The sequence below is a fragment of the Chiloscyllium plagiosum genome, unplaced genomic scaffold, assembly GCF_037043375.1.
Source record: "Chiloscyllium plagiosum isolate Xiang-an unplaced genomic scaffold, Cpla_swu_hap1 HiC_scaffold_5, whole genome shotgun sequence".
In the NCBI taxonomy this organism is placed as follows: Eukaryota; Metazoa; Chordata; class Chondrichthyes; order Orectolobiformes; family Hemiscylliidae; genus Chiloscyllium; species Chiloscyllium plagiosum.
The window spans coordinates 78,720,008-78,736,498 of record NW_028270143.1 but is presented as its reverse complement, the minus strand read 5'-3'; the positions used below and the strand labels follow the sequence as shown (position 1 = coordinate 78,736,498).

Genomic DNA, 16,491 nt, shown 5'->3' with positions numbered 1-16,491 from the left:
TTAACTCCCTTCATCACCGTCGCTCAGTAGCAGCAGTGTGTGCTATTTACAAGACGCACTGCAGAAATTCACCAAAGATCCTCAGAAAGCACCTTTCAAACCGACGTCCAATTCCATCCAGAAGGACAAAGGCAATATATACATGGGAACATGACCACATTCAAATTCCCCTCCAAGCCACTCACCATCCTGACTTGTTAATACATTGCCGTTCCTTCACTGTCACTAGGTCAAAATTCTGGAATTCTCTCCCTAATGGCATTGTGAGTCAAACCACAGCAGGTGGACTACAGCAGTTCAAGAAGGCAGATCACCACCACCTTCTTAAAGGCAAGTAGGGATGGGCAATAAATGCCAGCAACACCCATATCCCACAAAACGAATTTTAAAAAGATCTGATAGCAATTACAGAGACATGACTATAAGATAATAAGGATCCATTCCTGAATGTTGTGGGCTATATGATATTGAAACCAATTTAAAAGCTAGGTAAAAAAGGAGAGATAGCACTGTTAATCAACGATGGCATTTGTGCAGTAGTCAGAGATTATCTTTGCTCAGGAGAACAGAAATGTAGAATTGGTTTGGTGAGATGAGGAATAGCAGGCGAAAGTAGTCACTAGTAGGAGTAGTCTACAGGCCCACTAACAAAAACCACAATGTGGCACAAACCACACAAAACAAAACCCTTTGTGCTTGTGATAATGGGACTTTAATAATCATGGGTGATTTTTAATTTATATTTATACTAGAAAACTCAGATTGTCAGTAATAGCCTCGATGAGGAGTTCATGGACTGCTTTCAAGATTTTTTTTAGAACACTACTCTTTGGAACTGCCCAAAACATTTCACTGCATTTTTCATGTAAATGTACACGTGACAATAAATTTACATTCTATTCTATTCTACTTTTTAAACCTAATAGTGGTAACTGTGGTTGGCCATGCAAGTTGAGCTACCTAAAGTGAATTGCTATGCAGAGGAGCTCTATTATCCGAATTTCGGATTATCTGGCAAGGTCCCGTTGCTTGGCTAAACTGTGTTATCGGGCATTCAATTAGCCCAACAAAATACTCTTTGCCCGTGTCCTTTGGAAAATCTAGGTTGCTCTATACTATGTGAGGGACTGGATGAATACAAGCATACTGGTAGATATTTTAGGGAATACTTCAGAATAGATATATTTCTACCATAATGAAGAAAATCTAAAAAGGGAGATCCACCAAGTGCATTTACTTGAGGATAAGAAAGGCACCAAACTGGAGGAAAAAGCTTATCTATGAGTGCTGAATAAATGTTGTTCAGAACGTAAAGAATGGCAGAGAATGACTGAAAGGTTAATGAGGATGAAACTAGAGTCTAACAGGAAGGTAGGCAGAATGTAAAAACAGATAAGTGTTTCTTCGGTATTTCAAAAGAGAGAAAATGTTACAGGAGTCTTGGAACAAAGAGGAGGAGAAATTTTCTTCCCTCAGAGGACTGTACAATTTTGGAACTCTCCACCTCAAAATATGTTTAGACACAGAGGAATAGGCTCTTGCTAAACTGGGGAAGTCAAAGTTTAATTGGGGCATTTGGGAATGTGAAATTCTAAACACAAACAGGCCAGTCATGATTTTAGTCGATGATAGAGTAAGCTAAAAGGCCAAATGGTTTACTTCTGGTCCTAATCATATGTTTGTGAAATATACAAATCCATTAATTAACGATTGACTGTTTTTGAAATAATATATTTTTAACAAATCCAATGCAAGCTATCCATTGACAAGTTCTATAAACATTTAAAGTGCACTAGAGCAGTAAAAGGAGGAAGTTGATAAACACTTGTGAAATGTAAAAAAGTACTGCATATGCACGTTTGAGATGCAAAGTACATACTGTTAGCTTTGGAATGATGGAACAATTCAGGTATAAAAGACAAAACTGACCTCAAATCAGGAGTACCAAAATCCAAAAGATGTCATTTAGATCCAAATTTTACAAGCACATATCAGTACAATTCCACTGATTAAGCAGCCAGTGGCACTGGAAAATGTTGTTAAATACTCTTTAAATTACCTCATATGCTCCAAAATTGCATTTACATTTCCTATGTAATCAGAAACAAGATTGTAATTTATTTTCTTCTAAATTTTAGGAAAAGATATGCATTATATCTTTCAATGGCATAGAAATCATCTCACTTTCGAAGTAGTTTCCAAAACTGCAGCATGTAGAAGACAGCAATAGCAGTTCGTTCAAGCTGAGTGCCTTCTTTTGGCAGCCAATAATGTTCTAAGTAGGGTGCAGGACCTCCAAAGTTTACATTCAACATTGACGGCATGCGGACATCCAGGTAGGCACTGAGAAGCCACCAATCCTCAAGCTGACCAAAAGACATAGAAGAAAATTATGACGATTGTTCTAAAATCTAACATAAAAAAATACATTCTCACAAGAAAACATTGCCAATTACAACAAAATAATCTATGCTGTACATTCATCTGAAGGAATGTTGCAGCATTTTATCCAGAAGACACACAATTAACTTGTAAATTCATTGAATTCCTGCATACAAATGTAACAGTATAAGATATTCCAATGCTTCTCAAAGCTTTAAGAACCATTTTCTATATAATAAAGTGTACATTTATTTGTTTCTGGGCATACAAAGAAAGCACAGGTCATCTATGTGAGGTCCCATACATATGGATGACAAAGTTCTCAGGTTTAGGCTGATTACTACAAAACACCACTTGTCTCCACACAGTAGAAGATAATATGACAGCAGTACAGAGCCCCCTGGTTTTGAAACCCCGAGGTAGAATTATTCTCAATATTTGTGATCAATTGTAATATTAGGACAGACCTCTATCATCTCAGGTAAAAGTACAAGCTTTAGGCAATGCTAACCTTGGCATGCAAAGAAAGGGAATTTTAAAACAAAAATGAAGGCTCTCAGAACAAACACATGCATAGGAATGTGATGGGAAACAGCAATGCCGCAGAACAAAGAGGTAGATTTTTAATCCTCCATACAAATGAATTCATAATCACAACAAGATTATTGAGGAGTGGAGTCAAAAGGAGACTGTCAGTCATTACTCAGGCTGATTTCAAATGCTTCCTAACAATCTTTCTGAAAAAGCACAAGATAACCCTGGAATATCAGTCATCTTTTAGGGTGTAGATAATTCACAATACTAAACCGAGAAAACAAAAGACAAAATATACCTTCTAAATATAGAAATATACATTAAAATACACAATCTTCCAAAAATATAAGAAAAGCAACTACATTCAAATAAAAAAAAATCTGCAGACAGGCAAAAAGTAAATTTGATGAAACCAACCAACTACACTACTTAATTATATTAATACCAACAGCATCTGAACTCCTGCTTACCCAGTTTCTCCTAACTTTGGCCCTCTCCAGAAGTTTTTGATGCAGCTGCTTACCAATCCCTTCTCCAAATGTTTTAACAATTTCTGTACTTCTTTGAAGTTCTTCTTCATTCAAAAATGGCTTCACTAAAACAATTTTAAAAAAATTCAACTTTATAATGACAACTAAATAATATTGTCAAACCTACACAGACTCTAACAGGTTTTCACTAATTTCATGACATAAAATGTAACATGAAAAACATTGAGACATCGCTACTGTAAACTTAGAAGCTGAAATATGAAGATTCCCAGGGACAAAAGTCTTTTTTTGAAATATTCAAACATTTTCTATATGGCAGATGTGGCACAATGTAATGAAATATATCTAGAAGAAATAGAATTGAGAGGATGAAACATCTACAAAAGATGAATATCAGGCTCAAAATTCAAACACTTGTAACAATATCTAGTTGAGCACTGATGAACATTAAAAGGATCAAATTTTACGGCTGCAACATACCCGTTCTAATAAAATAAAGCGAAAAGCAAAATGGAATCCCAAAATTTTTGTACAACAGCCTGTGGTAATAACCCATTTCATCTGAACAGCCACTGTCTATAAAATTGAACAAAGCATGATAAAATTCAAGAATGTAAAACAGTCAACATCTCCCATGTGCCAAAAACTTAAGGTATTATTTCAGTTTGGAGGAGTTATTCAATTTTAAAGTCAGGTAAAATGTTGTAATGTACAGTCATGACAACATTCTGAAAATATTTGTTTCTGGCTTTCTTTTCCTGTTATGGACAAACAATGATTGAGGGGGTAAAAAGAAATCGCTGATGTGTTGACATTAATGTCAAAACTTTAATTTTACTTCCTGACTTAAGGAAACATAACCTTTAAACATGTTTTAAAGAAGTGTTAAATTAGTGCCAGTTGTCAGGCTTTTCTACTCTCTCTTCACTGTTACAAGAATCAGCTAGCAGAACAGATGTGTGTCTCGCAAGAGATTTCAGCCTCTTTAAGTACAGAAATGTAACTGCAGTGGGAGATATCCAGCTCAAAACTAACCAATCGTTTTTGATTAGGATGAAGTCCAATAATCAGTCTTATCAAAGTCCACTTTTATTACTGTAAGCAAAAATAGAGGTTTATAAAATCATCAAGGGCATGGATAGGATAATAGATGTCTTGGGGGAGTCCAGAACTAGAGGGCTTAGGTTTAGGGTGCGAGGGGAAAGATATAAAAGAGACCTAAGGGGCAACGTTTTCTTGCAGAGGGTGGTCCAAGTATGGAATGAGCTGCCAGAGGAAGTGGTGGAGACTGGTACAATTGTAACATTTAAAAGGCATCTGGATGGGTATATGAATAAGAAGGGTTTGGAGGGATATGGATCAGGTGCTAGCAGGTGGGACTAGATTGGTTTGGGATATCTGGTCGGCATGGACGAGTTGGACTGAAGGGTCTGTTTCTGTGCTGTACATCTCTATGAGATATCAAGAAGGGCTGGTGAGTGTTGTTAAATGGCTTGTGAACATTCATTATCCATACTCGAATGGTGACATCCACAAATCAATGGCATTTGTTGAACAGATGCCAGCTCGAGTCACTATCACTATGACAAGAGATGCAGAAAACAAGAGGGCAGGGGAAAATTAAATCCCCACACTTGGGAACAAAAATCAAAACTTTGTCATTGCAAAATATGAAGGATAAAATATATTGATAAAAATATTCTTTCTAACGAACATTAAAATTCAACTAAATTCTTGCATAACTATTTAGTCCTGCAGAAGAGCTTATGCTCAAAACGTTGACTTTCCTCCTCCTCAGATGCTGCCTGAACGGCTGTGCTTTTCCAGCACCACACTCTTCGACTCCGATCTCCATCCTCTGCAGTCCTTACTTTCTCCTACTTAGTCCTGCATGCCAAGTATCCCATTTAGTTACTGCCAGACATCTGATAAGTTTAATTAGTCCAATCTACAAAACATTTCTCCATTAAAACATTTCTTTTGACTACAAAAGAGACTCAACTGCAATTTAGACATTACAAAGAGTTTTCTGACAGTCTACAATGATGATAATGATGATGATACAGTACCTGCATCTAAATACTTCATCAAAGATTCCTCAAGAGAGGGAACAGGTAATGGAGGTAGTGAGTCCTGGTATTGAAATGTACGCTCTTCATTTGATTCAAACATCTGATTTTCCATTTTTTTTTTAAAAATTGAGATATCACCTTATATCAGATAAAAACAAAAGAAAACATGGAGTTAGGAAAATATATTCAATCTATAAAGACCTTTTCCATAAATGAAGTCTAATATACATTGACATTGTACCTCATGATTAACTATTTGCCCTATATGACAATTTCCTGTACAGCTTTGACTCTTCTGACCTGCTCAATAATAAGGGGTCAGGTGGGGAGGAAAGAGTGCACAAAGGCATGACGAAGGTGGTTTCAAAGGTAGAAATTAGATATAATACATTATTATTAAAACATAATTTTTGGCCTTCTCTGATTCTCTCCAAAACATCAGCTGCTTGTCCACTATAGGAAGCAAAGAACAAGCGTAATCCTCAGTCAGAGGAATAATGTGCTCATATGAATTTTTTTTCCTAGCTGTAAGAATTAGTAAAAAAAGTCAAAGCCAAAGCCAAAGATGAAATTTTAAATTAGTACAACTCATTGGCATGTATGAATTCAGCAGTGTTAGGGTGGTAGTGGAAAATGAATCCCTTGTTTAGAGAGGACCGGAGTTGCATGGCTGTAGATTATGTTTGACCTAGAGGAGGATATTGAAGAACGCATTCCATCAAATCAACATTCAAAGCAAAGCTGTACAAATTGAACATATACCAGTGCTGTTCACATCGTTTTATTACACAGACTTACTTTTTCAAAACAGCGTGGCTACATGCAATCCCTACAATACCAGCCTCTGTGGAGAAGGACAACCTCCAATAATAGTTCAGGGGCTTGACAATGGTTAGTCAGACCCTGAGGTGAGTCAGTGTCAGAATGCTCTCCATGCAAGGGGTGATAAACAGTGTCTGTCAGCTCTTAAATCTTTTATTCCAGGAGGAAATAGGGCTGGGAGGCAGGTGTTAAGGGGAGATGAAAACGGCTGGTACAGTTGATGGTTTTGGGGCAGATAGAGATGTGGTCTCATTTCCCCCCTCAGTTGAAGCAAAATGCTCAGAGACACAGAGTAATTTTACCTACTTCATCTTTACTCTGGGCCCTGGAGGGAGAGATAACAATCACTCATATGCACACAGACATGCGATCTCCGTCTTCTCTCTCGAACAGCAGTTTCTTAATGAATTATATAGTCATTTTACAAGAAGGGGCATCCAGATAAGGCAATATACATATTGATTTGGTGACCGTTAGAACCAGTGAGTGTCAATAGTAGAGATTAAGCCATCTCTGTAACACAGTGTATGTTCTCAACCTTAATTGACTTTAATAATGAATACTTTTCACCTTGTTAAACTAACCTTACATACTGAATGCTTCCAATATTGTTAAATGGCTCTCCATAATAAATGCTTTTCCATCTTGTTAACCCACTATCCTTGCCTCCAAGACCCCATTGTTAACTATAGGTTCTTAGCTGATCTGAGTCATGCTCAGATGAACCTCTTGTTTCACAAAACTCAGAACATAATTCTTTCCTGAACTGCTCCTCCTGAAGATCATGGACCTTCTACCTCATGTGCTGGGCATTCCTGCAGAAGGCTGAGACTGCTTTAACCTAGGTGGCAAGGTCAGATCAGACAGGCTTGGTCTGCTGCCGTGGCCTCTGTTTCTGGTCATGGGGTTAACAAGAAGTCTCACCTCTGCACCAACTCATCCTGTAGGGCCTCCAGGTTCCGATCTGCAAAGCAGGGTATCAATCTCCCCCAATCTGCTATTCTCAGCCAGACTTGAGAAATGGAGCGGCGCTGCTTCAGACTGACAGCACCTGGTGGTGCACAAAGGGTTTTTAAAGATGGGATTGGTGCAAGGGTTGCTGGTGAATTCTGGGATATATGGTAAGATTGGACTGAAATTGGATATGAGGGATACTATAGGAATGGATAGATAGTTAATGAGATGCATTTAGTAAAATAAAGCGAGAAAACCTACTTGGCCTCATGACGAAAATCCCTCCAAAAAAACTTGGTGGAACTCACACTTAGCCAAAAAAGGAAAAAGATTCAGCATATTATTTCTGTTGACAATACAGTTGGTACTTAGAAGGCACATCTTTCATACAATTTACTGAAGAACCTGACAATGGAAACTGAAGATTCAGCAGAGGCTTGAAATTTAATTCTGTTAGTGGACAAGGGGTTGGAACATTCAGACGTAAATTAGAATGGGTATCAAATAAGAAACAGATTTGGGATAAAAATTTCCAGGTTCAAACCATTATTGGGACTTCAATTATTCATGATCTATATCAATAGTAGCAGTATCTATAAGATGCACTGCAGAAATTCAACAAAGGTCCTAAGATACCACCTACCAAACCTACAACCACTTCCATCTGGGAGGACAAGAGCAGCAGTTACATGGCAATACCACGTACTGCAAGTTCCCTCCAAGCCACTCACCATCCTGCCTTGAAAATATACCACCATTTCTTCACTATCAAAGGACCTGGGTTCGATCCCACCCTTAAGTGACTGTCTATGTGGAGTTTGCATATTCTTCCCATTGTCTGTGTGGGTTGTATTTTTTGAGTAGTTTGAAAGATCTTGAATTGGACGGCTTACAGATGATGTTGGAACAGTTGTTAATAAATTATTCTGGAAAGCTCCGGCCAGTTTAAAACAAAATGATTGATGTGTAAAAATCTCTCAATCTTATCTCTAAAATGTTTCATTCCGTTTCAGCCAAAGTTGCCTTTTTCATTATTTTTCCCCATTTGAGCACCACACTACATTAAATATAGCTCAAATATCAGTATGTCTGTCTGTTGAGACAGTTAAGCGGCTAATTTTTTAATAAATATTTTTATTGAAAACCTTTTAAAATCTTTTACAAAACATTTATGTACGAAGAAAAACACCATCAAAACAGAAAAAAGGCAGTACAAAAAAAGGCCATAACACAGTACCATTGTTAATAAATGACTTACTATTCTATCCGAACAAACATATCTACTTAAACTACAAGCATATTAAATAAATACTAACTTAAACTAAATTCAAATAACTTAAATTAAATAATATCTCACTACTTTATTCTATCTCACTCATCACATCTCCATTGAGGCTCCCATCCCTGGGAGTATCATCTACAGTACACGTATTCTTTATCCCCCTGTCTCTTCCTCCGGGGCCCCACAGTCACCCATACCGATTCCCACGGTTATACCACAGCCCTGATTAATATTGCTGGTAAGTCAGCATCCATATAATTTAAAGAGGGCCGCCATGTCTTGTAAACCTGTCGTTTTGTGAGTAGTCTTGGGGGAGATGCTCCCTCACCAGCCTACGCCACCCCATAAGACCTGGTGGTTTTTCTGACGTCCAGTTCACCAGAATGTTCTTCCTCGCACAGTGGGTAAGAATATTACACAATCTCTTCCTGTGTTTCCCCAGAGAGGGCAAATTTGGCAACCCCTAAAGAAATACTGATCCACGTTAATTTCAATCCCCAGGATGACCTTTAGCTCTCTTACTGTAGCACTCCAGTATGCATGACCAGTAACAGTGTGTCAGAGTGCCTATACTAATTTTACATTTGGGACAGCCTGATGATACTCCTCTCTTGAACTTAGCTAGCCTCACTGGCGCCATATGAGCCCTGAGCAGGATCTTCAATCGCATGACCTGCGCTCTGTTACACACTGAGACTTTCCTTACATTCCCCAGATGTCTTCCCATACCTCAGATGAAATATCCTCTCCTAACTCTTGATTCCACATTCTACAGAGTCCTTCCATGTCCCCCAGGGCACTATCTTTCTATAAATGATATGAAGTAGTGAGTGAAAGAGCTCCCGTACATCGGAGTATTCTTTTCTCCACGTCTGATTTGTAACACTGAACCAGGAGCGTGGTCTTCCTCTTTATGTAGTCCTTTATCTGGTAATATCGGAAAAGGTGCCTATTTGACAATCCATATTTCTGACTTAACTGACTAAATGACATCAGGGCCTCCACTTCAAATAAGTCTCCCAGACAGGAGATTCCCTTATTCTCCCATGCCTTAAAGCTGGAGTCCATTGTCCCTGGTTTAAATCCTTGGGCTCCCACCAAAGGAGTAAATGGCGAGGTCTTAGATCAATTGTCTTCGTCTTGCCTCATTATCCTCCAGGCTTTCACCGTATTTAAAATAATTGGACTTTTACACTGCTGGGTCATGGATTTCATCTTGTCCAAGAATAATAAATTAATTAAAGGACATCTTGACTGCGAGGCTTTAATATCAAGCCAAATCGATTCCGAACTCTCCCTTACCCAGTCACCAACATATGTTAACAGAGCACTTATACGGTATTTCTTCAAATCCGGAAGATCCACCCTCCCTCAGCCTGCAAAAGCTGCAATTTAGTGAATTTGATTAGAGGATGCCTGTGGCATCAAATAAAGGACCCTAACCAACCACTGAGCCTCTGTAACACTTGTCTAGGTGACAACAATGGAAGCATTCTCATGGGGTACAGCAGCCGGGGAAGAACATTCATTTTAATCAGGGGTATTCAGCCCAACCATGATAACAGTAACCCCTCCCACCGCTGCAAATCCTGTTTTATCCTCTCTAGTAGGTGTATATAGTTAACTTTGTACAGTTGGTGGAAGAAAGCAGTAATAAAAATTCCCAAATACAAAAAACCTTTTGGTGACCATCTAAATGGGAATTGCATTCCATCCTTCAGATTAGGCACCTCCACTAATCCCCCTACGGGCATGGCTTCCGACTTTGTAAAACTAATGCTGTAACCCGAGAAAACACCACATGAATTAATTCAGTCGAGAAACAGACTTCTCCAGATTGGCCAAAACTAAAAGGATGTCGTCAGCATATAGGGTGATCATATGCTCCCCAATTCCCATCTTTGGTGCTACTATTTCAGGATCCCTCCTGATAATTTCAGCTAACAGTTCAATCGTCAAGGTAAATAATAGCGGTGATAAAGGACACCACTGTCGACTACCTCTTCCAATATTAAAGTTATTTGACTTAATACTGTTTGTAATGACTGCCACCTTAGGATCATTATATAGTACTGCTACTCATTGGGCAAAAGATCCCCCCAAACCAAAGCGGTTTACGACCTCAAATAGATACGGCCATTCTATCCGATCAAACACCTTTTCTGCGTCTAGGGAGACCACAAAACCTGAAATCAATCTTTGCTGGCATACTTGTACAGTGTTCAGTACTCTCCTAATATTGTTGGAGGAGCTAAGGCCCTTAACAAAACCTGCCTGGTCTTCTTTTGTAATATGGGGCAGGACCTTCTCCAACCTCAGAGCCAGCACCTTGGATAGAATTTTGAAATCTACATTCAACAGTGAAATTGGTCAATATGAAGCATATTCTTCGGGGCCCTTCCTCTTTAAAATGAGGGAGATATTTGCCTCCCTAAGAGAAGGCGGCAGACAATCCTGTGTATAAGAATAGTTGCACATCCGCTAACATGTTTATGAATTCCTTATAGATGAGGATGGTACGGTGGCTGAGTGGTTAGCACTGCTGCCTGACAGCACCAGGGTCCTGGGTTCAATTCCAGCAGACTCTCCCTGTGTCTGCGTGGGTTTCCTCCGGGTGCTCCGGTTTCCTCCCCACAGTCCAAAGATGTGCAGGCCAGGTGAATTGGCCATGCTAAATTGCCCATAGTGTTAGATGCATTAGTCAGAGGGAAAGTGGGTCTGGCTGGGTTAATCTTTGGAGGATCGGTGTGGCTTTGTTGGGCTGAAGGGCCTGTTTCCACACTGTAGTAATGTAATCAAAAAAATGCAGTTGGGAATCTATCTGACCCCAGTGCTTTGCCACCCTGGAGATGCCTTATTGCTTCCTGTACCATTACAGGCACGATCAAAAAGGGAAGCCTGCTCCGTACTTATATTGGGGAGGTCCAGATTTTCAAAAAAAGGACTGCATTCCCATTGTATTGTGTTTGCCCCCTTCCGACCAATATAGCATTGCAAAGTATTCCCTAAACCTAGCATTGATCTTTTTCAATTCACGGGTAATCATACCAGCCTTCTCCCTAACAGATGTAATAGATTGGGAAGCTTTTCTCCTCCTAGTCAAATAAGCCGGATATCTACCAGGCTTAAGTCCAAATTCAAACAGTTTTTGTTTGGCAAAGGAAACCTCTTTTTTAGCCACTTGTGTGTGCATTGAGTCAAAAGCAGCCTGGAGCTGTGACCCACTGAAGCTTCAGCACTGATGGCCTATTATAATGTTTTCTCAGTTACCTTCAGCCGGGACTCCAGCATCTGTTGCTGTTCCTCCCTCTGCCTCTTTCTAGTCATCAAATATGAAATGATCAGATCTCGTAAATTTGCCTTAGTGGCCTCCCAAAGCATTGCCAGATTACTAGCTGTACCTGAATTGATATCCCAAAAGGCCCTGAACTCTCTTGTAATAAATTCGACAAATTTGCTATCCCCTAACAAAAATGGATCCATGCACCAGTAATGTGCATCCATTCCACTACGCTTGGTTTTAACATTTAAACACACTGGCGCATGATCTGAAACAGTTATATTCCCAATTTTGCATGTCAATGTTCTGTCCAAATCGTCAGTTGGCATAAAAAAATGTCAGTTCACGTATGGCACTTGTGTGGGTTAGAATAGAACGTGAAGTCTCTTCCATTAGGGTGGAGGTACCTTCACACATCCACTAGTCCCAACTCATCACACAGGTCCACCAACTGTTTAGACTGCGCTGGCATACCTGCCAGGCCTTTTGGCACCCTGTCTATTTCTGGATCTATAAGGCAATTGAAATCCCCTCCTATAATCATACGACGAACCTCAAGATTCATTCATTTAACCATTGCATCAATTAGAAATTTAAGAGGGTGCACAAGGGGACAATATACATTCAAAATGGCTTACTCTTCTCAATTTATTCAGGCTTTAAGAATGATAAACCATCCATGGCCATCCTTAACCTGCTCTGTTACCTGGGAAGGGAGTTTTCTTCTCATCAGTATAGCCCCTCCTCTACTCTTAGAGTCATAGAGTCATCAAGACGTACAGCATGGATACAGACCCTCCGGTCCAACCCGTTCATGCCGACCAGATATCCCAAACCAATCTAGTCCCACCTGCCAGCACCCGGTCCATATTCCTCCAAACCCTTCCTATTCATATACCCATCCAAATGCCTCTTAAATGTAGCAATTGTACCAGCCTCCACCACATCCTCTGGCAGCTCATTCCATACATGTACCACCCTCTGCGTGAAAACGTTGCCCCTTAGGTCTCTTTTATATCTTTCCCCTCGCACCCTAAACCTATGCCCTCCAGTTCTGGATTCCCCGACCCCAGGGAAAAGACTTTGCCTATTTATCCTATCCATTCCCCTCATAATTTTGTAAACATCTATAAGGTCACCCCTCAGCCTCCGCCCTCCACAGAAAACAGCCCCAGCCTGTTCAGCCTCTCCCTGTAGCTCAGATCCTCCAACGCTGGCAACATCTTTGTAAATCTTTTCTGAACCCTTTCAAGTTTCACAACATCTTTCTGATAGGAAGGAGACCAGAATTGCATGCAATATTCCAACAGTGGCCTAACCAATGTCCTGTACAGCCGCAACATGACCTCCCAACTCCTGTACTCAATACTCTGACCTAATAAAGGAAAGCACACCAAACACCTTCTTCACTGTTCTATCTACCTTACCATTAAGTGGAGAAGTCCTGCTAAGATTTGCTTTCCCAAAATGCAGCACCTCGCATTTATCTAAATTAAACTCCATCTGCCACTTCTCAGCCCATTGGTCCATTTGGTCCAGATCCTGTTGTAATCTGAGGTAACCCTCTTCGCTGTCCACTACACCTCCAATTTTGGTGTCATCTGCAAACTTACTAACTGTACCTCTTATGCTCGCATCCAAATCATTTATGTAAATGACAAAAGGTAGAGGGCCCAGCACAGATCCTTGTGGCACTCCACTGGTCACAGGCCTCCAGTCTGAAAAACAACTCTCCACTCACCCTCTGTCTTCTACCTTTGAGCCAGTTCTGTATCCAAATGGCTAGTTCTCCCTGTATTCCATGAGATCTAACCGTGCTAATCAGTCTCCCATGGGGAACCTTGTCGAACGCCTTACTGAAGTCCATATAGATCACATCTACTGCTCTGCCCTCATCAATCTTCTTTGTTACTTCTTCAAAAATCTCAATCAAGTTTGTGAGACATGATTTCCCACGCACAAAGCAATGTTGACTATCCCTAATCAGTCCTTGCCTTTCCAAATACATATACATGCTGTCCCTCAGGATTCCCTCCAACAACTTGCCCACCACTGAGGTCAGGCTCACCGGTCTATAGTTCCCTGGCTTGTCTTTACCGCCCTTCTTAAACAGTGGCACCACGTTTGCCAATCTCCAGTCTTCCGGCACCTCACCTGTGACTATCGATGATACAAATATCTTAGCAAGAGGCCCAGCAAATCACTTCTCTAGCTTCCCACAGAGTTCTCGGATACACCTGATCAGGTCCTGGGGATTTAGCCACTTTTAACCATTTCAAAACATCCAGCACTTCCTCCTCTGTAATCTTGACATTTTGCAAGATGTCACCATCTAGTTCCCTACAGTCCAATATCTTCCATATGCTTTTCCAAAGTAAATACTAATGCAAAATATTCATTTAGTATCTCCCCTATTTTCTGTGGCTCCACACAAAGGCCGCGTTGCTGGTCTTTGAGGGGTCCTATTCTCTCCCTAGTTACCCTTTTGCCCTTAATATATTTGTAAAACCCCTTTGGATTCTCCTTAATTCTATTTGCCAAAGCTATCTCATGTCCCCATTTTGCCCTCCTGATTTCCCTCTTAAGTATACTCCTACTTTCTTTATACTCTTCTAAGGATTCACTCGATCTATCCTGTCTATACCTTACATATGCTTCCTTCTTTTTCTTAACCAAACCCTCAATTTCTTTAGTCATCCAGCATTCCCTATCATTACCAGCCTTCCCTTTCACCCTGAACAGGAATATACTTTCTCTGGATTCTTGTTATCTCATTTCTGAAGGCTTCCCATTTTCCAGCTGTCCCTTTACCTGCGAACATCTGCCTCCAATCAGCTTTTGAAAGTTCTTGCCTAATACCGTCAAAATTGGCCTAACTTCAACTTTTAGATCTGGTCTATTCTTTTCCACCAATATTTTAAAATGAATAGAATTATGGTCGCTGGCTCCAAAGTGCTCTCCCACTGACCCCTCAGTCACCTGCCCTGCCTTATTTCCCAAGAGTAGGTCAAGTTTTGCACCTTCTCTAGTAGGTACATCCACATACTGAATCAGAAAATTGTCTTGTATACACTTAAGAAATTCCTCTCCATCTAAACCTTTAACACTATGGCAGTCCCAGTCAATGTTTGTAAAGTTAAAATCCCCTACCATAACTACCCTATTATTCTTACAGATAGCTGAGATCTCCTTACAAATTTGTTTCTCAATTTCCCTCTGACTATTGGGGGGGTCTATAATACAATCCCAATAAGGTGATCATCCCTTTCTTATTTCTCAGTTCCACCCAAATAACCTCCCTGGATGTATTTCCGGGAATATCCTCCCTCAGCACAGCTGTAATGCTATCCATTATCAAAAATGCCACCCTCCCTCCTCTGTTGCCTCCCTTTCTATATTTCCTGTAGCATTTGTATCCTGGAATATTAAGCTGCCAGTCCTGCCCATCCCTGAGCCATGTTTCTGTAATTGCTATGATATCCCAGTCCCATGTTCCTGACCATGCCCTGAGTTCATCTGCCTTCCCTGTTAGGCCCCTTGCATTGAAATAAATGCAGTTTAATTTATTAGTCCTGCCTGCCCTGACTGTTTGACTCACTTCTGTTCTCATCTGTACCCGTCTCAGATCGATCTTTTTCCTCACTATCTCCCTGGGTCCACCCCCCCCCCCCCAAACACACACACCTTACTCGTTTAAATCCTCCCAAGCAATTCTAACAAATCTCCCTGCCAGTATATTAGTCCCCTTCCAATTTAGGTGCAATCCGTCCTTCTTGTACAGCTCACTTCTACCCCAAAAGAGATTCCAATGATCCAAAAATGTGAATCCTTCTCTCATACACCAGCTCCTCAGCCATGCATCATCTGCTCTATTCTCCTATTCCTGCCCTCACTAGCTCATAGCACTGGAAGTAATCCAGATATTACTACCCTTGAGGATCTACTTTTTAAATTTTTGCCTAGCTCTCTGTAATCTCTCTTCAGAGTCTCAACCTTTTCCCTTCCTATGTCGTTGGATCCAATGTGGACAATGACCTCCTGCTGGCCCCTCTCCCCCGTGAGAACATTCTGCACCCTCTCTGAGACATCCTTGATCCTGGCACCAGGGAAACAACATACCATTCTGCTTTTTCCCTGCTGGCCACAGAAACGTCTGTCTGTACCTCTGACTACAGAATCCCCTAACATAATTGATCTCTTGGAAGCCAACGTACCCCTTGTTGCATTAGAGTCAGTCTCAATACCAAAACCTGGCTGTTCGTGCTACGTTTCCCTGAGAATCCATCATCCCCTACATTTTCCAAAACAGCATACCTGTTTGAAATGGGTATATCCACAAAAGACTCCTGCCCTCGGTGCCGACCTTTCTCACTCTTCCTGGAGTTAAGCCATCTATGTGACTGTACGTGAGACTTTCCCCCCTTCCTATAACTGTCACCCATCACATACTGTTGCTGTTCCAAATTCCTCATTGCTTCGATCTGTCTCTCCAACCGATCCACTCGATCTGATAAGATTCGCATCCAACAGCATTTATGGCAGATATAATCTGCATTAACCCTTAAACTCCCACATCTGACAAGAAGTACATATCACTTCAAAGGCCATTTTTGTTCCTTCACAATCTACAGACCCAGAAAATAACATCGTCTTATTCCTCTACAAACACTGTCC

The 16,491-nt window shown here is 40.5% G+C and overlaps 1 protein-coding gene across 5 annotated transcripts in view; it reads right to left on the bottom strand.

Annotated features, from left to right (window-relative positions):
* The window catches only part of crot (carnitine O-octanoyltransferase), an 87,018-nt gene that overhangs the window by 52,498 nt on the left and 18,029 nt on the right, over nucleotides 1-16,491 (bottom strand). For 4 of the 5 annotated variants that reach the window (XM_087987335.1, XM_087987338.1, XM_087987336.1 and 1 more), the window contains exons 2-4: nucleotides 5,477-5,617; nucleotides 3,387-3,511; nucleotides 2,185-2,366 (exon numbers count right to left, since the gene is read on the bottom strand). In XM_087987335.1, coding sequence (XP_087843461.1) covers nucleotides 2,185-2,366; nucleotides 3,387-3,511; nucleotides 5,477-5,591 — 422 coding nt within the window. In that variant the 5' untranslated portion in view covers nucleotides 5,592-5,617. Of the gene's footprint in view, nucleotides 1-2,184; nucleotides 2,367-3,386; nucleotides 3,512-5,476; nucleotides 5,618-16,491 lie in introns of those variants that run through there. The other variant, XM_087987339.1, reaches the window with a different exon arrangement.